This window comes from Chrysemys picta, chromosome 11, assembly GCF_011386835.1.
Source record: "Chrysemys picta bellii isolate R12L10 chromosome 11, ASM1138683v2, whole genome shotgun sequence".
Lineage (NCBI taxonomy): Eukaryota > Metazoa > Chordata > Testudines > Emydidae > Chrysemys > Chrysemys picta.
The window spans coordinates 51,879,910-51,907,879 of NC_088801.1; the positions used below are offsets into that span (position 1 = coordinate 51,879,910).

The window sequence follows — 27,970 nt, forward strand, 5'->3', positions numbered from 1 at the left end:
ATCAAATGCTGACATCCTTATGCTCCAAAGAGTTTTCTGTGTTATGTCATATATGTGCTGCTTAAGTATCACAGCAACTAGAAATGGTTCATCTAACTTAATGCTTTGTACATAGAAATATTGTGCTGGTCTTAGCCTTAATTATCCCATCTTTTTGTGAAAAATGTGATGTACTCGGCTGATACCTTTTTAGCTGCAGAGCTGGACTGTCAATGAGTGTTTTTATTGATGCTGTACTATCAGCAATTGTAACTGATTGGTGTGACATTTTAGATTCCTTATTGTGGGGAATAGACAGTGATGAATGTATTTGCTTTCAGCAATTTTCCTGTAAGTGAATCTAAATTTAAAAATATTTGAGCTGTACTGGTTCTGAAAATGAAAGATATTTATTTTAATGAATAAAATCCAGGTATTGTTGCTTTTTACAGCACAATTAAAAAGGAATACCAAAAAATAGAGATGTTTGAAGGTGGTTTTTTTTTTTTTTTTTGGATAGCTACATCATTTACCCACCTCTAATACCACCCCAACTGAAGTAGCCAAAGAGAGTGGACTGTGTGGAGCCCTCCATTTTAGGCTGCTTTGATACCCTCCAGAGTCGAGGCTACTTTTGTATTGGGAAGGCCTTGTGACAAGCTTTAATTGTAGCATCAAATCATTAGGAGGCTCCATCTCATGGTTAGTCGCTAGTGAATACTGTAGTTTTAAATCTAAAAGCTTGATATAGCGAACAGGAACTCATTGGCTTTCCCTCACTCAATACAGGTGTCCAGCTGGTGATGGAGAAATGATGCTACAAAGGCGTAACCAACCTGCTATGGGCATTCTAACAAGAAGCTGACCCTAATGTCCATATATTTTGAAGTGTTGGAGGTCTCCAACATCTATCCTTTAGGAATAGAGGCTGTTGCTGGGATGGGGAAGTAAAGGTCTCTGAATCTGGTGAGTCAGGGATTAGTTGGGATGGTCTGGCTATTGAAATAGTTAAGAAACACAGAGGGTGAAATAGGGATATAAATGCATCATTTTGCTCTTAAAGGTTCCTCACAAACTCCAGCCTCAGACCACAGCAGAAAATTGTGGAAGCAATCAAGGGATTCTACTGAAAACCAACATCACCTAGTCCTACACTAAATAGGCCTCATATTACAGCCAGGAGTGGAAACCTATGTTGTTGCTGATTTCATGGTTTCAACATATTGTAGATGGCCTTATGGAACAAAGTGACTTTTTTTATTATGTAGTACAATCAAACTGAATCTGATGCAGAATTCCCTGAATTCTCCAAAGAACAATACCTTTGAATTTCCTGCAGTGATAGCAGAAGTGCTGCATCCTCAAACGTGATTTAGAAATGATTAGATATAATAAAAAGCCTTGTTTCAGAGAACGTATCCGGACTACTAACCTGCACTACAAAGTGAGTGCCACTAGGCATCAGACTAGCTAGCTAAACCTGTGAGGTCTCGTTCTAGGCCATTACAAAAACCATGGATTTGCCGGTTACATTTGCAAACCTCTCACTCAATCACAATACAATGAAAAATTGTTTGCCGAAAGGGAATTGTCCAACATCAGTGGGGAGAGAATTTGTATTCCTCGTTCTAACATGTTGGGAATTTTTAAAAAATTACTTGCATCCATTTTAATAGATTTTGAATATTGTGTTACTGAAACCAGGAACATTATAGCTCAATGGACACAAGATTTTATATACTGCCTCTTTTAAAGTGTTTAGGATGTGAGTCCTGCTCTTTTCACAAATGTACATGCTGACAGGGAAGACATTTAGAATCATTTTGAAGGTTTTTTCCACACCCTTCCTTAGATAGAAGGCCCTGAAATTGTCTGCAAGGCCATTTATACTTTACCCATTCATTATACTTTATCCATTCATCCCATTACAAATATTTGCACTGTAAAAATGATAAAAGAAACAGTATTTTTCAATTCACCTCATACAAGTACTGTAGTGCAATCTCTTTATCATGAAAGTGTAACATACAGATGTAGATTTTTGTTGTTACATTACTGCACTCAAAAACAAAATGTAAAACTTTAGAGACTGCAAGTCCACTCAGTCCTACTTCTTCAGTTAATTGCTAAGACAAACAAGTTTGATTATATTTACGGGAGATACTGCTGATTGCTTCTTATTTACGTCACCTGAAAGTGAGAAGAAGCAAGGTATTTACGTGCCAGATATGCTGAACATTCATATGCCCTTTCATGCTTTGGCCACCATTCCAGAGGACATGCTTCCATGCTGGTGCTGCTCATTAAAAAAATGTATTAATTACATTTGTGACTGAACTCCTTGAGGGAGAATTATGTCTCCTGTTCTGTTTTACCTGCATTCTGCCATATATTTAATGTTATAACAGTCTTGGATGATGGCACAGCACATGTTTGTTTTAAGAACACTTTCACAGCAGATTTGACAAAATGCAAAGAAGGTACCAATGTGAGATTTCTAAAGATAGCTACAGAACTCGGCCCAAGGTTAAAGAATCTGAAGTGCCTTCCAAAATCTGAGAGGGATGAGGTGTGGAGCATGGTTTCAGATGTCTTAAAAGAGCAACACTCCGATGACAAAATTACAGAACCACCAAAAAAGAAAATCAACCTTCTGTTGATGGCATCTGACTCAGATGATGAAAATGAACGTGTGTTGGTATGCTCTGCTTTGGATTGTTATCGAGCAGAACCCATCATCAGCGTGGACGGCACGTCTTCTAGAATGGTGGTTGAAGCATGAAAGGACATATGAATCTTTAGCGCATCTGGCACGTAAATATCTTGAGATGCCAGTTACAACAGTACCATGCGAACGCCTGTTCTCACTTTCAGGTGACATTGTAAACAAGATGTGGGCAGCGTTATCTCCTGCAAATTGTAACCAAACTTGTTTGTCTGAGCGATTGGCTGAAGTAGGACTGAGTGGACTTTGTTTTATTTTTGAATACAGTTATTTTTGGTACATAATTCTACATTTGTAAATTAAACTTTATAATGAAAGTATACAATACTTCAATTAGGTGAACTGAAATATACTATTTTGGTTTTTACAGTGCAAATATTTCTAATAAAAAATAAAGTGAGCACTGTACACTGTGTTCTGTGTAATTGAAATCACTATATTTGAAAATGTAGAAAATATCTGAATATATTTAAAGGATATTCTTCTATTGTTTAATAGTGCGCTTAATTTTTTTTAATTGCTTGACAGCCCTAAAAAACCCCTTTTCTTACATGACCATGGCATGTATAACCATGACTCCCTGCTAGGCTAGCCATATTCTTAAAAGGTTGCCTCTGTGTCTCTCCCCCTAGGTTGACTAGATGTCCTGATTTTATAGGGATAGTCCCAATTTTGGGGTCTTTTTCTTATATAGGCTCCTATTACACCCCCCCCCCCCGCCCGTCCCTATTTTTCACACTTGCTGTCCGGTCACCCTACCCCCCTTTCCCCCCCGTTCTTTTACTCCCCTTGTTGTGTCAAGTTTATATAAGCTTGTAAGTAACTTGGGCAAGGATGTCACTTGTTCTGTAATGTGAGGAGCAGCACAGCACACTGATGGACACCGTGAAATAATTAGCAACAAATAATGTCTTGACTAGCCAAACTGCCACTTTGCTGGATTACTTATTTACCCAGAGACTAGTAGAACATATGGCTAATTCTGTAGCCACAGAAATAACTGACAATCATATAGAGATGAAACTGTCCCAATGGGCTTAAAATCAAATAGAGATGTCAAAAATTCAATTAAATTTCATGAGTCCATTGGTACAATAGGCTTAGAGAAATATGATCTCATTTATTAATAACCCTAAAACACTTGCAAAGTGATGCTTCAATTTTTTTAACCTGGAAAAGAATATTTCTGGTATTGTAAAACTTCTTTTTATAACTATCATCCATGCAAAAATGACATGAATCTAGGTACTATAAATCTATTGGCCTCATGAGAAAATTTGACTGTCAGATATAAGTTGAATGATAAGCACCATATACAGATGAACATATCAGAGTTCTTAGGAACACCCACTTCATTTCACTTGATAGCTCTTAAATATATATGTACATTTAGCTACTCTAATGAGAACAGTAATAAAATTGATGTGTTGATACATTTTGCACTTATGGTCATTGATTTTTTTTTATAGCGATATCAAAATAAGGCAAACTGGCACTATTTTGCTACCTAAGCAAATACAGATCCTTTCAACATTTTCAAAGTAGTCCTGGAATCGTAGGATTGGAAGGGTCTCCTTGCAGGCACCATGCTAGTCTTTACAGGCACAATGTACTAAATGGATTTACCACTTCCTTTTCATGAAGCAGGCTCCTCAAGCAGCTGATGACTGTTTTTTAAACCCATCTGAACAATGGAAATGTAACTCCCCATCCCTTATAAACAGTAGCGTAACTAGTGGGGTGCAGGGGAAGCAGCCAGTAGCATGGCTGGCAGCCATGGAGGGGGGCGGTGGGTGCATGCACGCTGCCAGAGGAGCAGGGGGGGCGCAGCATACAGCCCGGCCCTGTAGCCATGGCTGGAGGAGCAGGGGGGTGCAGGCTGGGCTGGCAGCCGGGGTGGGGAGGGGCAGTCAGCGGTGTGGCTGGCAGAGTAGCCAGAGGAGGAGCCAGGGGGGCGTCTTTTTTATGTTTGCTCCCCCTCTTAAAAGCTGGCTACACCACTGCTTATAAACTAACTAGCAAAATGCTGAACTCTCAAGCTGCTGAGAGCCAAAGCACTGCAGCTGTTGGAATTTCAAGGTGAGATAACTAGTGATTTTCAGTTTCATGAGGAGTTATGAGTTCATAGATTTGAAAATCAATGAAATCTGTGCAAGAGGCCACCCTCATTAGGTAACTGTGGCTTAATTAGCCTCCAGCGTACTGAGAACAATTCTGATCCTCTGCAATTAGCAAACTGCCTCCTTCCTCCATGTACCAATGCTTCTGTGGGCTGTAAGCACTTAACACAGTCAACTGTAATTCACCTTTCTTTATCCTAGTGCTATTAATGAAGCTGTGTGTCTGCATAGACAATGTCCTTGTTCAAATAAGCAATAGTAAAAATGAAAAGTCTTCTAAAATGTGACTTAGTTAATAATGGAATGCACAATACCTATAGGAAAAGAGTCATCCCCCCCCCCCCCCCCCAAAGAGATTACAGTTAAAATGAGTGTGGTCAGTACAAACGTAAAGCAGCAGGGACTGCAGCTAGTGAAAATCAGCGTAGCTCCATGACTGCAGTGGGGCTGTGCTGCAGTCAAGCCCCTTAGGATATGTCTATGCTGCAATGAAAATCCTGTAGCTGGCCAGGGCTAAGAGACTGTTGAATTGCAGTGTCGATGCTCAGGTTTCTAATTGCAGCATAGCCACACCCTTGGAGGCCTAAAATGAGTTTATTTTTCAATTAAGGTAACAGTGCTACTTTCACTAGTGGATTGACGTGCTAGGAATGCTTTTGTTTGCTGTTACAAAGAGGAAAGTCAGACACATTTATGCTCTAGATGGGTTCGATCCTACTCCCATTCAAATCAATAGAAAACTCCCATAGACTTGACTGGTGTAAGATCAAGCCCTCAGTGGCCTTTCCCATTCCAATAGTGCCTGGCTAAACTGTGAACTATCAAAATAGCTGCAATCTGACGGGCCAAGAGATGGCACCTGTCAGTTTGACAAGTTTCCATTTCTTGTGGGATTTTTTTTTTTTCCAATTCTCAATTTACTTTTCAGGCGTAATCCCCTGGCCAGGAGCAGGGTTAGAATATTTTCTCTTTGTTTGGCTGGCAGGTGTGTCACAACGAAGGAGCCCCATTCAATTTATTTTAGTTCTGGTTACTTAAAAATTAAACTTTTATGTGCTTTGTGAATACTTAGTGGACACATGTATTTTCACAGTGGACAATGATGAATAAGTCTGACAATATCAAAGCACTTCCACCTCCATAAGTAACCACCGGCAGAGGGGTAGTGTCTGGTGTCTGTGCAGTCAGCTTACAATGATGGTTGGAGGGAGGGCAGTGCTCGTATTAAGGATCCTCTGAGAAAACATCTCTCTACTGCCTCATGCAGATTTTATTGAACTGTACTTCAGTAAGGTACTGGCTGTAATTCTACGTCTAGCTTTCAATTCCTTTATGCCGTAATAGAAAGCAGAATGTGCAGCGCATGTTCAAACACTGTTCTTTAGGGTGACATGATGCCTTTGTGGATTTTCAACATGAAAAAGATTTTGTGAGACAGCCTATTGAATTGGTGTTTCTTTTCTCAATGAACAGTACAGTAACTGTTGTGGATTTCACGCTTACCCTAATAACATGCTAGTTTTTATTTACAATGAAGGATATGCCACTGATTTAGCAGAGCAGAAGCAAACACAGGTCAGTGCAGTTTGTGGCTGTATTCTTTGAGAAAGTATTTAAGCTTTCATTTAAAAGAAAATATTTCAGCCCTCCTCATTGCAGAAGAAAGCCTTCCAAGTGTGAGCCAAGTGCAAACTGAAGCTTATTGTCTCCCTGAGTATGCAGGCAGCCTGAAACCAATCTCGGAGGTGTGAATTACCTTTACTTTAAACCTAGAGCCAACATTGTAAATGTCAACATAACTATTTCCTTTACGATAAATTTAGTAGAAACACAAGCTTCTCCCATAATCCCACACTGCTCTCCCAACCAAGAGCCCCATCTGTCCTCTACCCTGTTGCTAGGATTTCCAGCTTTTCCCCCTCCACCTTCTGTGCTGGAGTTTCACAGTGGTGACAGAAAATTCTCTAGCTCATTGAAAATTACAGTTAAATGAATGTAATATCACAATCAGGAACATACAGGCTACTCTGGGTATTATTCATTTTCACACTGAACTCATTAAGAACCTCAATTCCTTAATTGAACTGAAGCTCCAGTCTGATGCACTGGTGTGCCACACAGTCCAAGGGATTTCTTCAGAATGTAGGGAAAGCTTTTCACAGACTACACTGCCTTGATGCATACCCCTGCAGGCTGTGAAACAGGGAAGCAGAAAAATGCAAGCTACTTAAGGATGGACATGTGCAAACAGTATAGTAGAAAGATGAATAACACTTAAGTCGGATAGGCTGAACACATCTGTAAAGAGAGAGCACAGGTTGATTAAAATCTTAAAATCTACCCTAAACCAAACCATAAAGAATTATACTAAAATACTCTTTTACATGTACAATGCATGGTAAAATGTAACAGGAGCTATGCAGTATTATTTTTCATGGTGTTACACAGTAAGGGCATTGAGACTGATGTGCTGCTATTTATTAATGAGGGCTTGAACTCTCACAGAATTATTCAGTAATATTCAAAAAGTGTTACCCAGGGTTTTCAGAACCCAGTACTATTGGCTAAACCAGCCAAGAATATGTCATCTTTTCAGATTGCCATAGGCAGATTCAGATCTCTCTGTGAGAACAAGAAAATTGTACTTTGCCAACTTTGTTCCACTGTTAGCACTGTCATGTTATCTGGCTTAACTGGTCAAATCTATTAATAGCTAGATGAATCAGCTTACTACTGTTTGTATATAACTCTTCCTATTGTGTTTCCTCTATAGTCTTACCTAGCCTTTCTCCAGGACATAGCACATAAAGAGAGACACTGTCCTGGAGCCCAAAGAGGGGAGAAATAGGTTGAAATGAAGCAAATTAGCTCTAGCCTGCAAAGGAAATGCATTTGCATTTCCAACTAAAGGCGGTAACTTGTTCTGGAGGGCCAGTTTGTGTTCAAATCAGAGTATTTTTAAAATATGAATTATTCTATGGCAGGATAAAAAAGGAGCCTTTTAAAAGCAAATTCCATATCCATCCCCGTTTCCTCCCCTTCACCTCCCCCCACCCTGCAAAAACAAATAAACATACCACCGTATCAATTTCTGCAGGGCTCACCATTCGAGACACCTCATCAAAATCTTCAGGAGACATGGGTAAGAGGTTTTCTGTGGTCTGGAGTCTGGAAGGGTGGCTGACATGGGGAGAAGAGAAGGGACAAACCTTCAGTGTATTAACATTAATTCCAGTGACCAAGCAGCACCCATGATGTCAATTCATTTCCCATTTCAAACGCCTTTCACTTTACTTGATTTTTAGTAGCATGTGCACCTCACCATGGCATCTGGCTACTTCTCATTCAGTTTAAAAGGCAACAAGTAGGTAGGTGTCACTGAGATGGGTGACTCAGCAAAGTTATATCTAACTCATTTTGCGGTGATGTTAATTACACAGTCTGAACAAATGTGAGCTGTGGGGAAGATACCATCTTTCAGCAAGAGAATCCATTACATGGAGCTCCTGGGCCCCATGCATAGTACCACTGAAGTCTTGGGATGGGTGTGGACCCCTATGCCCATGAATCCTATTTCCACTATATCTATACAGGGATAAAATACTCAGGGCTGGTCTAGGTCAGCTGACTCAGGCTGCGAGGCTGAAAAATTGCTGTGTAGACCCTGCAAGACTGCAGGTTCCAGCCTGAGCCAAAGCATCTACACAGCTATTTTTAGCCCTGCAAACCAAAGTCAGCTGACCTAGGCCAGCCACAGCTGTGCCGTGGGTCTTTTATCCCTGTGTAGCCATACCCTGCAGCTCTCACTTGAGTAGACCACCAGCAGCAGGAGATTCCACAAGCGAGGGTGTTCTGCTTAGAAAGCCCAGCCAGTTCTTAACTGCATTGCTGAGACACAGTGTTTCACTCTTTGCAATGTAAGAGTGGTTTTAATACAACTAAAAATCAGAAGTGTGTGGCTGGGAATACACACTGATCTACTACAGTCAAGTCAGGATAGGTCATGTTAGTCCAAAGAAAACTGAGATAGCTAATTTTTATGAAAAATCAAGTATAGGAAACAGCTGTAAATTGCCCAAATATTTCTACATTTTGTACTTAAATATAATAGCTTTTTTTCAATTCTATTATGTGTAGTGTGGTGTCTTCCTACCCAGTGGGTTTAGCAAAGCAGGGGCAAGAGATCTAATAGCAAATCATGTACATCTTTAACACTCCTAAAATACACATTGTTTTTTGTAGTTTTCTTGGGGGAGGGATAGCTCAGTGGTTTGAGCAGTGGCCAGCTAAACCCAGGGTTGTGAGTTCAATCTTTGAGGGGTCCACTTAGGGATCTGGGGCAAAATCAGTACTTGCTCCTGCTAGTGAAGCCAGGGGCTGGACTTTGATGACCTTTCAAAGTCCCTTCCAGTTCTAGGAGATGGGATATCACCATTAATTTAATTTAAAAAATACTATCCAATTTTTAGAAATCCAACTCTTCTGTACAAACTTACACTTCAGATACGGAGATTAATTCAGTCTTGATGTATCCATTCCCTTTGGGGCCATCTAAATCCATAGGCTCAGAGGCTAAAAATAAAACACACCTATGCTTAGCAAATGGTTACTTCGTGAAAAATCTTTTATATGAATTAAAGGAGCAGTGTCAAAAATTACATTTCTTCCTGAAAATGTTTTACCAGCTACTGTTACAAAAACTCAGGCTGTATTTCCAGTTGATTTCCATTGTGCATTAAAGAAGACTATGTCAAGTCAGTTCCCGCTGCTTGTGTGACTTTTCCCACACAGCAAGAGGGAGGGGAAAAACAAAGGAAAACATGGCCTTGATCCATGCAGGCAGCAGCTTCCACCCTGTGAAGTCAATGCAGTGCCACACAAGTGCCAGCGTCCAGCTACGTGGATCTAATTTCTAGTGGGGGCATAAGGTTGTAAAACCATAAAATATGGCAGGCAGACTCAGGAGCAATTGTATGGCCTGAAACTACTACGTACACATTTTTCAATCTGAATAGATTTCCCATTGACAGCCCCTGTACAACCACACTTTTTTCCCCACCTGTTGAACAGTTAATATACAACTGCTCACATTTTAGACTGGAAGAATTCAGCAGGTGTGGTTTAAAAACCACTGACCGTTCTGGTTCAACTACCATCATTTAATTGTATACCACAGATATCTGGTATTCCAACATTTCAATGACAAATAAATACCTCAAAATACTTCTGCAAATGAAATGCTGATATCACTTACTCTCCTTGGGTCTGGAGTAGTATTTCCCAAAGGCATTATCTTTGGGAATATTTGGGTACAGATAGCTCAGTGGATTTTCAGGAATATTTTCGGCCGCCATCACTTTGTAGTTGCGAATGATATCAGGGAAAGTAACAGCTGAGAGCTCCTTCTTGGTATAAGGTTCTACCGAATGGAACTGAGGTTCTAGTGAATTAAGAAGAATATGAATCCTAGAGATGATGCCAAAAGCATGGTTAAAAGGATACAGAAAAACACAGCTGAGCTTACGTATTCAGAGAGGGTCAAGTGAAGGAAGAGCCTTACAGAATGAAATCTAATTTGCACTGTCACAATTTAGTTTTTATTTCCAAAGCAAGTACCGCTCCATGCAGAGGAAAGTATGACCTAACGTATGTGCAAACGGTTCTTTTCACATGTTTTATTCAGAGTGACTGGGGTGACTTGTGTTCACCTCTGGAAATGGGCTGTAATCATATATTTAAATTAAACCATGCTGAAATTTACAAGACTTTAAAAGCCTTTTCTGATAAAATTCAGATCACATCACCTGTACCTGATTTGACCCAAATAACCATGGCTGTTTTATTATGGGGGTGAGCGGGGCAGGGACCCCCTGCAAGCTGAAAGTTTGGATATGGGACAACACTGTGTCTTCCCCTCAGCCTTTGACTGGCAAAGGAAGGCGCGGGAAGGCTGCAGAGAAGGAGAAACAATGGGTGAGGCAGCGGCTTTCAGCAGCAGCAGTTTCTCCTAGGCTGTTTAGTAGCTGGGCTCCATCAGCAGGAGCAGCAGCTGCAGCCTCCTGCCAGCTAGGGGCGATCTGTCTCCTACAGAATAGGCAGGAAGATGCAAGGAGCCTCTCCTTTGCAGTCAGTGCAATCCCTGCCCCGCCCAGGCCCCTCCCCAGCCAGCCTTGGTCTGAGCCCAGCAGGGAAGGAGCCAGCCAGGCAGGGAGCTGAGCTGATTGCAGAGGAGTCCCAGCTGCCCATCCCCCAGTGTCTTCTCTCCCGCTCTCTGGAGACAGGTGCAGGGGAGCTGCTGGGAGCAGGTGGAGTGGGGGAGCAGGACTGGGGGGGCGTTGGGTCAAAGGAGGGATCTCTGTGCAGGGGGATGGGGGCAATGCAGCAGCACCTTGGGGATGGGGGAACCTTGAGCAGATGCAGGTGAGAGCTGGGAGGCTGCTGGGGGCACCTTGGGGCGGAGGGGGGTATGAAGGATATGCACTAGGATATCTTGGGATGGAGGTGACCTGTATGGGGGAAATGATACTAGGGGGGAACCTTGGGGATTTGTCCTCCACAACTTTATAGGCCAAACTGATTCCCCTGGAAATGCCCCTGTCCCCACTGAAGTAATTGAAGCAACCTACCAGATTGTTGATGGAATATTGTACTTGTGGTGGTACTTTAGCACTTATCAGAGGGGATTGTTAATTTCATGTTATTGCCAGCCTGTGTAAGGGAGACAGAGGGCTCCAAGGATTTTTAACTTTGGTTTTAAAATGTAGGTATAAACCCAAGTTATTCTCTGTATTTACTTACCATTTTGGGATCCCTCTACCCAGGTAAAAGTGATGGCTCCTTCTCGGCTACTTTCACTAAATCTCAGTAAAAAGGTCCCTGGCCTTTGGTCCTTTAACAAAGCACGTTCTCTCTCCTTACTGATAAAACCCATGATACAGCTGTAATATTAAAAGAAAAATTGTACAGTTTACTTCTAAGTACATCCAAAGCCTATTATTGGGCTACCTCATGTAACTAAAAGCAGAATTTTCCAATTGGTTTATAACATCCTATGCAGCTATAACACCACCATCAATGCACAAATTAAAATGCACTCTCTCGCTCCTGGGTGCAGTAGTCCTTGAGCAGCAGCTAAGCAGAAAGTGGCTATTCAGCCTTTTCTCTCCTGCTACGTGTAACGTGCTATAAAATGTTGTTGTTGCAACACTTTTTAAAATCAGAAATTGGTTTCAGTTATCCAAAACAACCAGTGTCTTGGTTCAATGAGTAAAATTACTCAACTTACTCACGTGTGTTTGCAAGACCAGGGACTAGGTGGCATTTTAACTGAGAGAGAGCATTAAGTGGGTATTAACAACAATTGTCACTGCGTTCCTTTTTGACGTGCTGTGTTTGCTTTAGTATCCCATGCTCCTGTCAGAATCAAAGACAATTGTTTGGGTTTCTCAGTATTCTTTGGGTTTGTGCTCACTTCCCAGACAGCATATGTATCTCTGCTAGATCAGATATTAACAGTCTAGTTTATTTCAACACCAGTATTTCATTGTGTGTTAAACCACGTTCTCTTATGCTTGGCAACACTCTGATAGTAGCGCACGTTAACTTTCTCACCCTCTTGGTACCATGGTTACCAGATGCAGGGTACTAAGATGCTTTGTCCCTCTGGAAAGGTTTATCTTTTGTCAGACAATGCTTCAGAGTGATCTGGGGTGATTTTGTGGTCTTGAAGGAAAGAAGCTCTGAGGAGAGCATATGGGGCTGTGTCTAATCTGCTTGCGATGCCTAAATTTACCTGTGCAGGGCAGAGTGGGCCAGTGGGGAATCCTAGAGTAACATCTATTTTACGGACATGATGGTGAAGACCTTAAAAGGTGATGATGTCTGAACATCGAGATGACACAGGGAGGGTCTCAAACAAGGACATGAAGGAAGAGACTGCTCTCAAGACAATGACCTCTATCTATTAGCAATATCTGTGTTTTCATGGTTGGGGATGAGGTAGCTCTGACACAGTCACTTAGCAATATTGTCCAGGTTTTCTCTAGTAGATCATAGTTTGAAGGAGAGGCAGGAGTTTTGCTTTAAAATAATGTTTAAACTCAATTTTATTGATCTAGGAGTTCAAAAGTCCTCTGAACTATTGCTCTTTCCTTATGCAAACACTCGTTTATGTAATTAAACCACCATTACTCTAGGTAAATGTGTATCTTGGCAAGCCCAGTAAATTAGGAAATCACCATCTACCCAAAAGAGAACAGTAGAAATCTACAAGGTAAATTATATACATTTAGAGATTTTTTTTTTAAAGAAGAACACTTCAGATACTGTAGGTAACAGTTACAAAGATCCTTTGAGGACTATATATCCCAATCCTTTGTATGTTAATCTTCAGCTTCATATACGAAAAAGGCAATGTGGGGGCATTATGATCCCTATTAGACCAATGCTGATGCCATGTATATGCAACAAGCGTTCATACTGTACAAAAAAAAGAGTCAGAATGGTTGGCAGTCCATCTGATTCAGGGCCTCTTGAGGTTCCAGTGGGTTATTAGCCCCTCTTAATTAACTTTCAGCTATTTGGCTTTTCGAAAAAGAACAAACAATAAATGTTTTAAAGCCTGTAGCTGACGTAACAAACCTATTTTATCTTTGTTCCTATTGATCATTTTATTGTGTTGCCTGCCTGCAAATCTTCTAGGTTTAGTCGAAAAGAAAGGTTTGTTTGTACCTTTTATTTCTGTCTCTGCTCTTCCGCCAACAAACAGAGCACTGTTTACAACAAGGAGGAAATTTGTTGTTTACAACTCTGTATATCTGTAAGATGTTCTTCTTGTAGATGGTATTAAGGTTATAATTATACAGAGAGAGCGCCCTGGATACCAGCGGTGAAATCCTGGTTCCACTGAAGTCAGTGGCAAAATTCCCATTAACTTTAATAGAGCCAAGATTTCACCCTATGAATTAAAAACAAACAAATAAGCAAAAACCTCTTATGGGTGTGAGCGTTAAGTCTTCTGGCTGCATCTTCAAAAATGCTCAGCAGCCGGTTGCTCCCACTGTTAAGTCTAATGGGAATTTGACACTTATGAAAATCTGGACCCCTCAATGGGTGCTAATCAGTTTGCAAAGATTAGGGCGAAGATTTTCAAAGAGGAGCAGAGATTATAGACAGAAAAAGAGGAGTTTATGTAGGGTGGAGGTGACAAGTTTTTTGGGGGCATCTGAATGGGAAGCTTTGAGGGCAGAAGTCAGTGGAGAGAGATCTGTGGTAGCTAAGCAGAAAATCAGGGTGAGAACACAGCACACTTTAGTATAGTAACTTCCCCGTTAACTCAGTAATATCTGTGGGCCAAATTCAGCAAGGCACTTAAGCATTTGCCTAATCTGAAGCACATGAGAACTTCTATTATTCACACGTATAAGCACCTTGTTCAATCAAAGGCTATATTCATAATTTTCCTGGTCTATGTTTGTTAGTCCTGGATATGAGTATTATCTTGCCAGTATAAACACCCTAAAACTGTCATTAAAATAGTAAGAAAGTTTGTCACTGCTTTCATTAGTTCTTGATTGCCAATCTTAATACATAGTGAAGGTTCGTTCACAGGATCAGAAGCACCTTTTATCATATATGAGCTGTCAACAGGGTTGTAAAATAAGGTCAAATCTGAACTGACAACTAAAAAGCAGGATTAAAACCTCATTTTTAGCCTATTTCTGGCAGCAGTCATAGCCCATTATTAAAGGGTTTCAGTGTTGCTGATGTCACATAGTCCCAAGGTTTCTAAACATTATTAAAGGAGCTGATTTTTCAATCTGGAAAAGAGCTTTACTATTAACATTTTAATTCTTTAACATTTGATCAGAAAAAATTAGTTGCTGTAGCTGGACTCCATCACTAGTATCAAAGGATTCAGTCAATCCAGCTGTTGCCAACAGGAGGCTCACAAATGCACTTTTTAAAACAAGAGTGAACGTTGTACAAGATTTCCCCCACAGCACCTCAGTCTTCACCTGCTAAACTCCTGTTCTTATGAGCAAACTCAGTTCTGCCTTGGGATGTGGTGAAAGCTCACTGCACTGTAGGTTGAGAGCTGGTGGCTCATCTCACTTAATCTGAACTTTGACCTTTGGCATTAAAAGGAAGGGCAATGGGTTTATTCACTAAACTCATGGTCTTTTTACCACTGCTTCAGCTAACATGCAGAGGATCTGTCTGGTTCCTTCCAACAAAGACCCAGAACAAACCTCATTTGCCCTATTAGCACTCTTATTTTATTTCCTATCACAACTGTCATTTTAACAGAGCTAAAGGCTTGAATCATCAGCCATTCATCTTCATTAGCAACATACAAGAGTCTTACCCATCATTCCAGAGACACAAGAGGTGTTTTTTAATGAGTTCAAGGATGCCCTCAATCCACAGCCAGAAGGGAAAATTTTTATCATTTATATTTTCCTGAAATTACAGTACATGGGGAGGAAGACAAATGTTACAAAAAGAAATCAGACTACAATGGACTCAACTTATAACAATGTCCTGAAAAAGCTGCTGTGTCTCTCCTTCCTCTTTTCTTCACCCCTGTTTTTCTTAACATTTTCCCTCTCTTTGTTCCTTTTTGTTGTTGGTTTTTATTTAATTTATTTATTTTTTGCTGTTTCCTCTCTTCCCTCCTCTCTAATAGCTCCAGTTCCTCCACTCCCTAAGAGCAAAGATGCTGCGTTGGGATGAGGTGCATTCATTGGTACCATCTTAAGCTGGTCTGTGTGGCACAGGAAAGAGAAGCTTGGGCTGGCAAGAGGGTACCTGGGCCTGCAGAACCTTACATGTGACCTGCTGCCACCACAGGCATGTATATTAGGGTATGTCTTAGTTGCAGAGTTAACTTGTGCAACCCAGCTCCTGTCCACTGGAGAACTACCCTTTTTGTTTAAGAGCAATGAAGCTCCTTCACTTGATTAACAGGTGAAATAAAAGTGCAGGAATAAAAGCCAGGAACAGCAGATTGTTGTATCTATGGATTTATGTATTTCAATATAATAGAACAAAGTGCTCTACGTGACTTCTACAGAAACTAAGATTCAGTCCCTGAAAAGATGCACACAACTCAGCAGTCTAATCTCACCCCCATATAACTTACATGAACCAACCATAACTGAATCAAAATATTCACACACACCCCTTGCCTTCCCAAAAGCCTAGTGAAAAAAGTATAAAGAAGTATTTAGTACAATACTCTACTCAAGTTGAAAAACTCCATGCAAGAGAATCCTCAAACAAGAGGAGTCGAAGCGTTGTCTTCATGATCTAACTTGTTAAATAGATAGTTCCTACCTTGCAGAATCTTGTCCAAGGAATAAGGCCATCAAGAGAGCCTCCACCTGTTGGACCTAAACAACAAACCAATAGACTGGTTTCAGACAACATGTTTGTTTGAAATATCATTTAGGCTCAAGACTTAATGAAGGTGAAACCAATCTGTATTTACATAATAAATTCTAAGCACTTGTTTAGTTTCAGTTAGGGGTGTAAAAAAGAAGGAAGAGAAGCTGTTGATTTAACTGTTCAAATAGCTGGTGCAGAGCTAGCAATGCGGTTTTGCAGAGTAGCCCCTCTAGAAAGTGTTCTGGAGAAGGAGAATGTATGCGAATGACAAATCTATGTTCTGACAGGCACCAGTAAGAACAATTGAGAGCTCTGCTACAGATTTTATATTAACAATAAAATAGGGTAGGAACTAATCCAACTACAAAGAGAGAATCTAAAACTGTTGTTACATACTAAGACATTTTCATCTTCAAAATAATTTTAGAAATGTGGTCCAATCATTCTCCATTTATTGGCAGAAGCCACCACACTGAAATTAGGACTATCCACGTGAGTTGAGAGAGAGATTTGGCCTATTAACTCATCAATCATTGCAACATCCTGTGAGATCAAGTATTATTCCCATTTCAGTTTTAGTGACTTGCCAAAGGTCACACAGAAAGCTTGTATCATAGCGAGAAATAAGCCTCCTATCCCGACTTCCAAGCCTACCCTTAACCATGGAATCATTTTCTTTCCCTTTCAAATCCAGTAGCATATGTGCGTGTTTTGATTTAAATAATGTCTGTGGTTTTTCCCTTAAAGGAAACTGTAGCCCAGTTGCCTCTGCTACATCAATGGCAACATGCTCAAAATCCCTCTAAGCACACAACATCACTAGGGAAGTAGTGTATATTTGTAGCTACACTCAGAGGACGAAGATTCGGTTACTTATTACTATTAAGTATTCCCACTACATTCACAACTGGATTTTCAGCTATGAGGCGTGCGACCTGCAGAATCTCAGGGGAAACTAGACATACTGGCTTGTCAGCTGCAAGCCTTTCCAACTCTGACTCCATCCAGTATCCTACTCCTACTCTCAGTATTAATCAATCAGACTACAAGTTCCAGGCACAAGGGAGAAATCTCTCCCCTCCCCCCCGCCCCTCGTGTCCATCTAGAATGAGTCTCAGTTCCCAATACCATCCATAGTATCACAGCACATACTATGCATGCCCTCACATCTGGAAGAATGGATACAGGCTTTATCAGATCGCTGAACTCCACGGACCAGTGAACTACATACAGCACAGAAGGAAGTCTTGAATTTATTACAGCTAATAAGGATTCTTCCATCAATCTTTCCAGTGCTAAGATTAGGTTTTATAACTCAAATGTAATATAATGATAAGATGGAGGATACCTATTTACAAACTTAAGTGGAGCTTATCACAGTTTGGGAATTTCTCCCAAGTTGTAAAATACTAAACAAACAGATGTCAGTGATCAATATCGCTCTAACAGCAGGAAACCTTTATTTTTTTTATGATGAATATATTCTGCCTTTGTTAAATATTACAGAATTTTAAAACACAGAGAAAAGTGATCTAAACTAACCATGGTAAATTGTTAACCTTTTAAAGATTTGATATTTTGAGAACTTACTAGAGCTAGAAAAAATGCTTTATAAAACATTGGACAGCTGGGATTTCCAATTTTAGATTTTTTTTTAAATATAACCTTTTATAAAATTTAAGGCTAATGGGAATATTTCTGGGAATTAGTAACAAAAGTTTTGTGTTTTTTAATTAAATGTATCCTTCCAGACTCTCTTATCCAAACACTACAGAATTGAATTAGTCAGGGTCTCGGAGAACCAGAAAGAAAATCGACACCTTTTCATTGTTCAAGTGGGAATACTCAAAAATTGAACAATGAATTAGTTTAGCTAAGGATGGGGGGGGGGGAGGGCAGGAGATTTTTAACTTGATACATTCCTTTAAAGTCGTCACAGGTCTCTTGGTCTTGCCCTGCCTTTTATGCACTGCGTCAAAACTGTATATAGCAGGTCCTGGTCTATGGGCAAGTGTAACATGAAAACCTGAGACAAAAATTACAGTTACTGGGCTAAATGACCCATTTCTTGAAGGAATATTTCAATGCCCTCTCAGAAGCAGATTTGGTCCCAATCCTGTAAGCCCTTGCTCAGAAGGTGTGTGTGTGTGTGTGTGTGTGTGTGTGAAAGAGAGAGATCTGTAGGAGCTAATCCTTAGAGTATACAAACTATCTAGCATGTAGAGAAATGGAAAATGGCTTCAACACTGTAAGTGTATGACCACAATACAACCTCTATCTGCATTACAGAACACTGAATATTAATAGTTTAAAACTGGGCTACAGAGTATCGCTATAAAATACCATTACAAAATAGAGTGTAAAATAAGTTTCTCTAAACATAAAGTAACAATGGAGGATAATTGCAACTAAAAACATAACAGTCCAACATGGTAGTAAGTACAGCTGGTCAAAAAAATTTCAAAATTTGACTTAAAAAAAGGCCGGGGGAGACAAGCTTTTCATGTTTTTTTCTATGGAAAAGTTCATTCCATTTTTATCTAGCAATAAGTCATTTTTCTCTAGCAGTCCATCTACTTACTTAATATAACCAAGAGGAAGGAACATAATAAAAGGGTTTGTAGATATAGAAAAATTTGTTATAGAATCATACCAAGAAGTTTCTCCCCCAGCATGCTCAACTGATCTGCATGAAGTCCCCTTTTAGTTACGGAAGAGAACTGCCAACTCAGCACTTCAGAAAGCTGAGACCATCTTGCACAAGGTGGGTTCAGAAAGAAAGACAAGTTCTAGAGAGAAAACACCATGTCCACATTCTTAAACACACATGAAACTTAGCATGAGCACAAGTGTATGGTTAAAAAAGTAACGCTTGAGTTTGCATAAGATATGGTGAAGTTTGACGATAAATGAGGACTTCTACATAGATGGAAGGTCCAGCTAACCATGGAGAAGCAGTTAACAATACTGAGAGACTCTTGTTCTCCGAGAAAAAAGAAAGCTATGGCACTTCTCTTTGGGTTTAATCTTACCCAATAAATCATTCCATGTTACTGAAGAGGAGTGGATTTAATTACTGAATATACACAGTACACTGGGAGAAGCCAAAAAAAATCTGAAAACAGGTGTATAAAACATAATGAATATTACAAAACAGTTTGCTTGGTTTAAAAAAAGCACACACAAGAAACATAAACCCCAACCAAACAAAAACAACAACAAAACAATCCTAGATCTCATAAGAACTGAACTTCAGAATAAAGATGAAAGAATGAATTACAGACGCTCCCCAGGTTATGCAAGACCCAATTTACACAAATCCGCACTTATGGAAAAAGCTCCATAAGTGTTTTGGTTTTTTGTGCGTAGTTGTCAGGTATGCGTTCCCAACTTACGCACAATTTGACTTACGGGGAGCATCTGTATGTCAAATATTATGAATTAACATGGAAAGACAACCCACATCTCCCTTGTAAATTACACAATAGTTTCAGGATACTGACTTACACTTTTAACATCCTATCTATCTTTCATGCCAACAACACTTAGAAATAAGTATTCTGTAAATACCTTCGGTTCAGTAGTCAGCATGTTGTACCACAAAATGGAAGCCCATCCGCTTGGAAGCTGGCTCACATTTGAGATCACAACAATGGGAAGGGATGTGGTCTGTAAAGGAGAGAGATTTTTGGAATTCTTTGTGATACAGTTATTCTACTGTGTATACTTTTTACACTGAAATTGATTTAAGTATATATACTATTATCAGTTTGTGATGAAGTGGGCTATGTCTGTACAACTAATTAATTCTGATCAATATTGTGAAGTGGTTTTATGAAAAACTGCTGCATTACCAGTGTCTATATGCATGTGGATCCACTATTGCTGACAGGGCCTGTAGCAGGTACACACCAGACAGGGGCAATGTAACATACTTAAGGTTAACAATGGCATTTAGACCTCATAAAGGTCATGCTAAAAAAGCAGCGGCATCCTTCGAAATTCTGTCATAAATAGGAAAAACACAAAATGTCAAAGACTCACTAGTGAAGGAATGTAGTAAGTGCTGGTAGAGACTGCTATAATTAAGTTTACAAAACAGTTTCTATCGTTCCCTATTTTCACATGATTATAACTTACCAAACCTTTTAGAATCATAGAATCAATTTGGATTGATGTCTTCTATATTTGCATATGGAGGGGATGGAGAGTTGAGTTTTTTGGGACTGGGGGAGTATGTTGTGGGTGAATATTCCTTCATCCAAAAAGTCAGTTTTACATCTCATTCAAAAGTTGGCACCTCCAGCAGCACTTCTAATGCTCGCCTGGGGCACTGGTTCAGTTCTGACCTGACGGGAAGGGTGCTACCTAAAGAACTGCAGGTAGCATTTCTGCAACACAGTGTTCTTTGTGAGGTTTTACAAACTAGACTCAGCCTTACTTAGGTACTGAGATTTGAAAGAATCAAAATACAAAGGCCCTATCACTATATGCGGTGACACTGCTAAGTATCCTCAATGTATTTGAAAACAACAATGGAGGCGGAAAAAATGCTGAAAATTCTAATACAGTAGAACCTTAATTTTATGAATACCACTCTTACAAACTATTTTTTCCCAAGAGGACAATAAAAATCACAACAAAAGTGATGTTGATGAAGAACGAGCACGTCTTCAGTGCATTGAAAATTCCTTTGCACTGGCTTGAAGTCAAGAAAGCGACACAATGCACCATGCTGCATCTTATGCACCATAGCTACTGTAATTCTGAAACATTCCTAAAAATTGAACTCAGGTCCCAATTATTTCATAAAATAGGGGTTTCTACTGTACTTAAATAACTTAGAACCTCTGAATAAAATTACTCAGAATTAATTCCACCCCTATCTAATCTATATAGTAACCTTACCTCTAGATCTACTACCAGCCCAGGCTGGCACAGCTGAGTTTCAAAGCTGAGGGAATGAAGTTCTTCTGTTACAATGAGAGGACCCTTTAAAAAACAATCATAGGGAATTAAATGATTAAGCTCAAATTCTTAAAACATTGTAAATAAGACATTTTAGGCTGTTAGGATTGATATGTTATGTTAAATACTGTATGGGAACCAATTTGGGAAGGTACCTTCTGTCACAAAGTGGGGGGACGTCAGGGCCCTGCACCCCTTTTCCTGGGATTCACCATGACTCTCAGCCAGCCAGTAAAACAAGAGGTTTATTGGACAGGAGGAACGCAGTCTAAAACAGGGCTTGTAGGTACAGCCAGGACCCCTCAGTCAAGTCCTTCTGGGGGGCAGGGAGCTTAGACCCCAGCCTTCGGATTCCCTGCGTTCCACCACCCAGCACAAAACTGAAACTAAAAACTCCTCCAGCAGCTCTCTTCCCCCCTCCCCCCAGTTCCTCCTCTCCTTTGTCCAGTCTTCCGGCCAGAAGGTGTCACATCTCCCAACCCCCCTCCTGGCTCAGGTTACAGCTCAGGGATCTTCCTTCAAGGGAAGTCCCCCATCCCTAGGGTTACCATATTTAACCAATTAAAAAAGAAGACCCTCCACGGGCCCTGGCCCCGCCCATTTCCCACCCCAGCCCCGCCCCAACTCCGCTCCCTCCCACTCCCAGCCACGCGGAAAGGCTGCCCGAGCACTACCGGCTTCACGGTTTGCCGGGCAGCCCCCAGACCCTGCGCCCCCGGCCGGTGCTTCCCCAGCGCAGCTGGAGCCCGGGAGGGGAAGCCGGGGGCGCAGGGTCTGGAGGCTGCCCGGCAAACCGTGAAGCCGGTAGCACTTGGGCTTCGGGCAGCCCCTATGCCTCCGGACCCTGTGCCCCCGGCCCGGCACTTCCCCTCCCGGGCTCCGGCGGCGCAGGGTCCAGAGGCATGGGGGCTGCCCAAAGCCCGTAGCGCTCGGCTCTTAAACAGAGCCGAAGAGTCGGGGAGGAGCAGAGCCGCGGCGGCTGGAGGCTCTGCTCCTCCCCTGACTCTTCGTCTCTGTTTAAGAACCGAGCTGCCCCAGCGCTACCGGCTTCGGGCAGCCCCCGTGCCTCCGGACCCCGCGCCGCCGGAGCCCGGGAGGGGAAGTGCCCGGCCGGCGGCTGGGGTCCGGAGGCAAGGGGGCTGCCTGAAGCTCATAGCGCTCGGGCAGCTCGGCTCTTAAACAGAGCCGAAGAGTCCGGGGAGGAGCAGAGCCGCCACGGGAGGGGAAGTCCTCGGCCGGCATTTTCCCGGACATGTTCGGCTTTTTGGCAATTCCCCCCGGACTGGGGTTTGATTGCCGAAAAGCCGGACATGTCCGGGAAAAACTGGACGTATGGTAACCCTACCCATCCCCAATGTAACTCCCCTGCAACATTTCCAGGTCAAATCCACCCCGCTCCCTGCTCCATCACACCTTCTATTTCCCCAGCAGTGGATAAGCTATGAAGTTATTGTCCGTCCAAATAATGACATTTAGTATTCACTGGTTAATGTAAAAGCAAGCCCCCTATAAGCCATTTTTCAAATATTCAAATTAAGTGCTTCTAGGGATTAGAACAAGTGTTATTAGGCAGGGAAGGGAGCAGTTACTGTGACCATCTTTGATGGTCTCCTGGCTTAGAAAGAATAAGTCCCTAGAGAGCACATGGACATTTCAGCAGGAACTTTCTGAGTCCCCTCCATGTCTGCTACTGCGCAATCCCAGGGAATTCTGCCATTGGCAAAAATTCTTGTTAGAGCCATGCTGCCATGGGGAGGAAGGCACAAAGGAAAAGCACCGAGCTGGGATCTTCCGTATAGTACAGCGTCTGTCTGTGATTCCAGGGCTTTCCCTGAGATGGTAAGTTCATACTCTGCTCTGCCCATTTTCTTCCTGAGGACTTTTCCATGGGATTGGGCAGTTGCGGCCCACTATCAGGCATTTAATAGTTCTTAATATTATAAAAATAACTGGACCAAAAGAGGGGAGGAAAAAGTCAGTGCTTCTTACCTCATTAGTTCTGCTTCCTGTATTTTTTTGTTCCTTTAATTGCTGCAAACAAAAAGAACAACCCAAAATAAATGACAGTCCTGACTGAAAAAGTGACTGTTACTCACATCTTTTATTTGTATTTACATAAATAAAGTAGCGTTTGCACAGTCCCTTCTGCATAACTGACCATGAATCTGCTGCATTAGTCTCTGATCCTCTTTAGTTCCCAAATGTGGGAACCAAGGGATTTGACTGTAGATACAGTGGATAACTACTGTCCCTTTATAAAAGCATTCTGCTGTGAAAACAGATATTGCAAGCTGAATTAATATCTTTTTATCATGCTGCAATGATTGTGTAGAAAAGGCCTTTCTTAGAGGCATAGCAACAATTATTGATGAGGGTAAGATAGACTAAATAATGGATTATCATCAATGAGCATCCACACTAAATCTGTCAAGGAAAATATCAGCAGACTCTACCATTGTTAGTGCTTTATATATAGGTCTAGGCCAGGGGTGGGCAAACTTTTTGGCCTGAAGGCTGCATCGGGTTTCGGAAATTGTATGGAGGGCCAGTTAGGAGAGGGGGTCATGGCCCGGCCCCAACCTCCTATCTGCCCTCCTCCCGGGACTCCTGCCCCATCCAACCCCCCCTATTCCCTGACGGCCCCACCCCCCCAGCCCAGGACTCCTGCCCCATCCACACACCCCCGCTCCCTATCCCCTGACCGCCCCCAGACCCTTGCCGCCCCCCATTGTTATACCAATAAAAACTAGCAGGATCTTATTAAAGGGGACAAGATAAAGATGCCACATTTATTATGATAACAATTTGATTTATGACCAATAACTAATATTTTAATCCTTATACACATACATTATACCTAATACCTATACACACACACATTCACACACACACACATCCATCAGATGTTCTGCAGCTGCTGCATAGTTACCAGTCCTGCTTGAGTTTGCAGCTTGGGTTCGTAGCTTGTGGCGGCTAACTGGCCAGGAAAGCCGGGCACAAGGACGAGATGGGTCTCTGTTGGGCATGCACCGATATTCTGCTGCCAACATGGAAGGGTGTTACCCTCCTCCAAAGTTTTCCATCTCACCCATCCTTTTTGTAGGCTTTAGTTTGAATTCAGAGTCTATAGGTCTTGCTGTGTCACGCTGCCTCTGTGTTTGGTGATTGATCACCCGTCAATTGCAGACATGACTTTCAGCCTCAGACTGGGCTTTGATTTTCCTTCTATTGTACCTTTTCTTTTTAGGGTGATTTTTTCTTACTTTGTTAGGGCTCTTGTCTGCATCTTCAGCCGTTGGTGTTTGAACTTTATTTAATCAGGACAGGCTGGGGCTGGAGGTTGATTCCATCATCCATACATACCTCATTCACACATCTAAACTAAACTAATAAGATTACAGCAGGGTTTGCAAAAATGAAGGTTGCAGCAAGCCCTTACAAAATGGAGTAAGCGTTTTAAAATGGGGGTTGAATTACAATATGGCAAACAGTGAACAGAAGTTACACTGTAGGCAAGTGTAATAAATGGTGAACAGAAATTACAATACTGAAACAGTAATCTAAGCAGGAATTGAATAATAGTGAAATTTACAAAGGCAGCTGACTGAACAGCTATGGCTCTTAACAAGCATCTTAATTGTTAATTAGCCAGTTATTGGGGTAACCGGTTTTATGAATGAATATTGTTTCATTCATAAAACTTTACTTATGAAGTTACATTAATAAAGTGAACAATTAAAAACCATTTCATTCATCAGTTCTACACCATCCAACCCCTCCTCTCATTCCTGATGGGGCCCCCCCAGGACCCATGCCTCATCCAACCACCCCTTCTCCCTGTCCCATGACTGCCCACGGAACCCCTGCCCATGACTGACCCCTGCCACCCCATCCAACCCCCCCCTCCTTCCTGACTGCCCCCCGGGATCCCTGCCCCCATTCAACCCCCTATTCGACCGCCCCAACCCCTATCCATACCCCCACCCCCTGACCACCACCCCGAACTCCCCTGCCCTCTATCCAACCCCCCCTACCCCCTTACTGTGCTGCCTGGAGCACCGGTGGCTGGCAGCGCTACAGCCACGCTGCCGCCGCCGCTACCACGCAGCACAGAGCACCGGGTCAGGGTGGGCTCTGCAGCTGCATTGTCCCAGGAGCTCACAGCCACGCCGCCTGAGCATTGCACCGGTGGCGGAGTGAGTGAGCTGAGGCTGCGGGGGAGGGAGGACAGCAGGGGAGGGGCCAGGGGCTAGCCTCCTGGGCCAGGAGCTCAGGGGCCGGGCAGGATGGTCCCACGGGTCGGATGTGGCCCACGGGCCATAGTTTGCCCACACCTGGTCTAGGCATATAGGAGAGAAGAATCCTCCATTTGCATTTGAGTCCTCTCCAGATAGGATGGATACTGGCTACCCTTCCTAAATCAGGATGGCAGTGAGATTATTTAGTCTGCTAAATTTGTAGGGCTGTTGTTTAAAAGCCCCTTCCCTAGACAATTCAGCTCTAACCTTTCTTTCCCAACACATTTAGAACCTCCCTACTCATGGCTTGCTGCAAAATCCTTTCCAGAAACTCTCTCACTACTGCCCCAGCACCTCCATTGCTGCAGGTTTCCTCTCTTTTCCTCAAAGAAACTGATACCCTCGTTACAACTCATTAGGAAATGTTTTTCAGGCCACAGGGCAGTAAAAACTTTCCAATGTAGTAACAGCTTATAAAGAATGCGACCTCCAGATTTCCTAGGACCCAGTCTTGCTTTCACTCAAGTCAGTGGCATAACTCCTTATGTAGGGGACTTTGGGCTATTTGGTACCACTACGGTAGAAAGCAGTGGCACTTTAAAGCAGTATAGCATCAGTACTTAAAGGAATGCTTTCTTCAAACAGTGACTTAAGACGTATTAGACAGTGATCTAAAACTGGAAAGGCAAGAAAAGTGTACCCCACCAGATGCCTGAACTCTGCTGCTAAGCTTCCATTAGTGGATTCCTCCATGTTCATTACTTTTGTATTTGTTCCCAGAATGTTAAATTTTCTGAACCTACACAAAGAGAGGGGGAGAGTTATAAGACTTTAATTCATTTTAAAAATACCCAACATGGCAAAAAAATGGGAAGAGTGCAGATGCAACATACCCTTTTACCGTGTTCTTCTCATTCACGTCCCTGCAAAGGAGATTCAGATCTTTGTAAGTTCCAAAAGTAAACCACACACATTTGGGGGGGGGGGGGGGAGAGAGACTTATTTTCATCCAAAGTTTAAATTTTTCCAACGTGCCTTTATAATCAAGGACAGCCCTTCAGTTTACTACACTGTTTATAACTTTGCTATTCCATTGCAAAATATAAGAGTTCATAAGCTATTTTCATTCTAAACCCCTAATTTCAAGCACAAAAAGCTACCATTTAACTTGAAACAGTGTTGCCAGTACTCATGGATTTTATCATAAATCTCTTAATACTAGATGTTAAGCCCCAGATCCTGGAGTCAGATGATTATTCGAGAATCTGCTTGTTTTTGTTCTGTTCAAGTAAGTTTCTAACCCTTGTAATGTTTGTGGAGAAAAGCCTCACTGCACACTAAAGAATAGAAGATAAATAAAAAAAAATTGTGTTCATTTTTTTTTTTTAAATATATCATCATTTTCCAGCCAATCATGATTTCTGGAGGCCTGATTTTGGATGCCTGGGTTTGGCAATAGTGTTGAATTATCTCAAGCATGTTGTTGGCTGACAGGTGAATTTTGTTTAGGAAGTTTGGTAACAGTCTGTTTGGAGTTTTCTGATTTGAGTGTGAATAAGTAGGGTTTTGTTTTGTTTTACGGTTAAGACATTTCTCAAATGTTTATCTTGGGGGGCTCTTTTTGCATGTGGATAACTCAAAAATTGTTTTGTCTTAAAAGTTTAATCTTGTCATCTGTATAGTGCCCAATGTAGAATGCCTACTCTGCTAACTGTGAGAGAGACTAGTTGATAATGAAAGTGTATGTGAATGAAAATAGCAGTATAGGGTCAATTCTGCCCTCAGATATGATTAATGGGAAATGCACGTGCGTGCTCACACGTAATTTACCCGCTCAGTGAGTGACTTTCCTTAGCAAATAAGGCTCCAGTACTACAATGAGCTCTGCATGGGTGGGACCTATGTGGAACTCACTGCAGGACTGGGTCTACATCTTTCCCTGTTGTGCGAAGGTATACTAGAAATGGACGAGGACATGGGGAACTGTTCTCTTGCACCTAGCAAGGAAGCAGAATTATAGTTAAAATAGGGGAAATGGTAGCTGGTACAACAAGGCCCAAAGTCTACTCTGTCATTAAATGTCTCTCTCATGTGCTTGTTACTGGGGCTGATTATCATAACTATATGAAGGATATGAAAAAGATGCAACTTACTTATCAAATAAGACTTTCACTTTTAAATTATAATTCAGTTCCTGTAGCTTCACCAGCAATCTGGAAAGAGAAATAAGTACAGATAACTGCAACTGCACAGGCTTTAATTCTCTTTTATTTTGGTGATAAACAAAATGGCTTCTTGGTTTGTCAGTCCCTTTTAAAAATCAATGAGTCAGCATGAAATTTCCACCCTGCTTTTGACTTCCCCACCTGAAATTCCTTTCCATTTTTTTTTTTGGGGGGGGGGGGGGTCCAATACTACTCTCATTTAAATCAAACATTTTGCTACAGACTTCACTGAGAGTGTGACTGGTCGCTTTTGACTGACTGGATACTGCCCACTGATAAGTCATCTTTGACATATTTATTTGTTGATTCTTTCCATTTTGAATAATA

General features: G+C 41.6%; 1 protein-coding gene and 1 long non-coding RNA gene across 14 annotated transcripts in view; one reads left to right on the forward strand and one right to left on the reverse strand.

Annotated features, from left to right (window-relative positions):
• The first annotated feature begins 809 nt into the window (after positions 1–809).
• Positions 810–1,913, forward strand: LOC135974371 (uncharacterized). The gene is made up of 2 exons (XR_010591612.1): positions 810–945; positions 1,043–1,913. It is a non-coding gene; the product is annotated as an uncharacterized LOC135974371 (long non-coding RNA).
• A 3,804-nt stretch (positions 1,914–5,717) lies between these two features.
• Positions 5,718–27,970, reverse strand: part of STAT1 (signal transducer and activator of transcription 1) — a 41,187-nt gene continuing 18,934 nt past the window's right edge. For 8 of the 13 annotated variants that reach the window (XM_065562008.1, XM_065562001.1, XM_042860638.2 and 5 more), the window contains 14 exons: positions 27,572–27,631; positions 26,312–26,341; positions 26,124–26,217; positions 23,170–23,211; positions 21,121–21,204; positions 19,783–19,881; positions 18,866–19,001; positions 16,162–16,217; positions 15,191–15,285; positions 11,623–11,762; positions 10,079–10,264; positions 9,321–9,396; positions 7,902–8,004; positions 5,718–7,122 (listed from right to left, as the gene is read on the reverse strand). In XM_065562008.1, coding sequence (XP_065418080.1) covers positions 7,099–7,122; positions 7,902–8,004; positions 9,321–9,396; positions 10,079–10,264; positions 11,623–11,762; positions 15,191–15,285; positions 16,162–16,217; positions 18,866–19,001; positions 19,783–19,881; positions 21,121–21,204; positions 23,170–23,211; positions 26,124–26,217; positions 26,312–26,341; positions 27,572–27,631 — 1,225 coding nt within the window. In that variant the 3' untranslated portion in view covers positions 5,718–7,098. The remainder of the gene's footprint in view (positions 7,123–7,901; positions 8,005–9,320; positions 9,397–10,078; positions 10,265–11,622; positions 11,763–15,190; positions 15,286–16,161; positions 16,218–18,865; positions 19,002–19,782; positions 19,882–21,120; positions 21,205–23,169; positions 23,212–26,123; positions 26,218–26,311; positions 26,342–27,571; positions 27,632–27,970) is intronic. The other 5 variants (XM_065562004.1, XM_042860639.2, XM_065562003.1 and 2 more) reach the window with 1 other exon arrangement.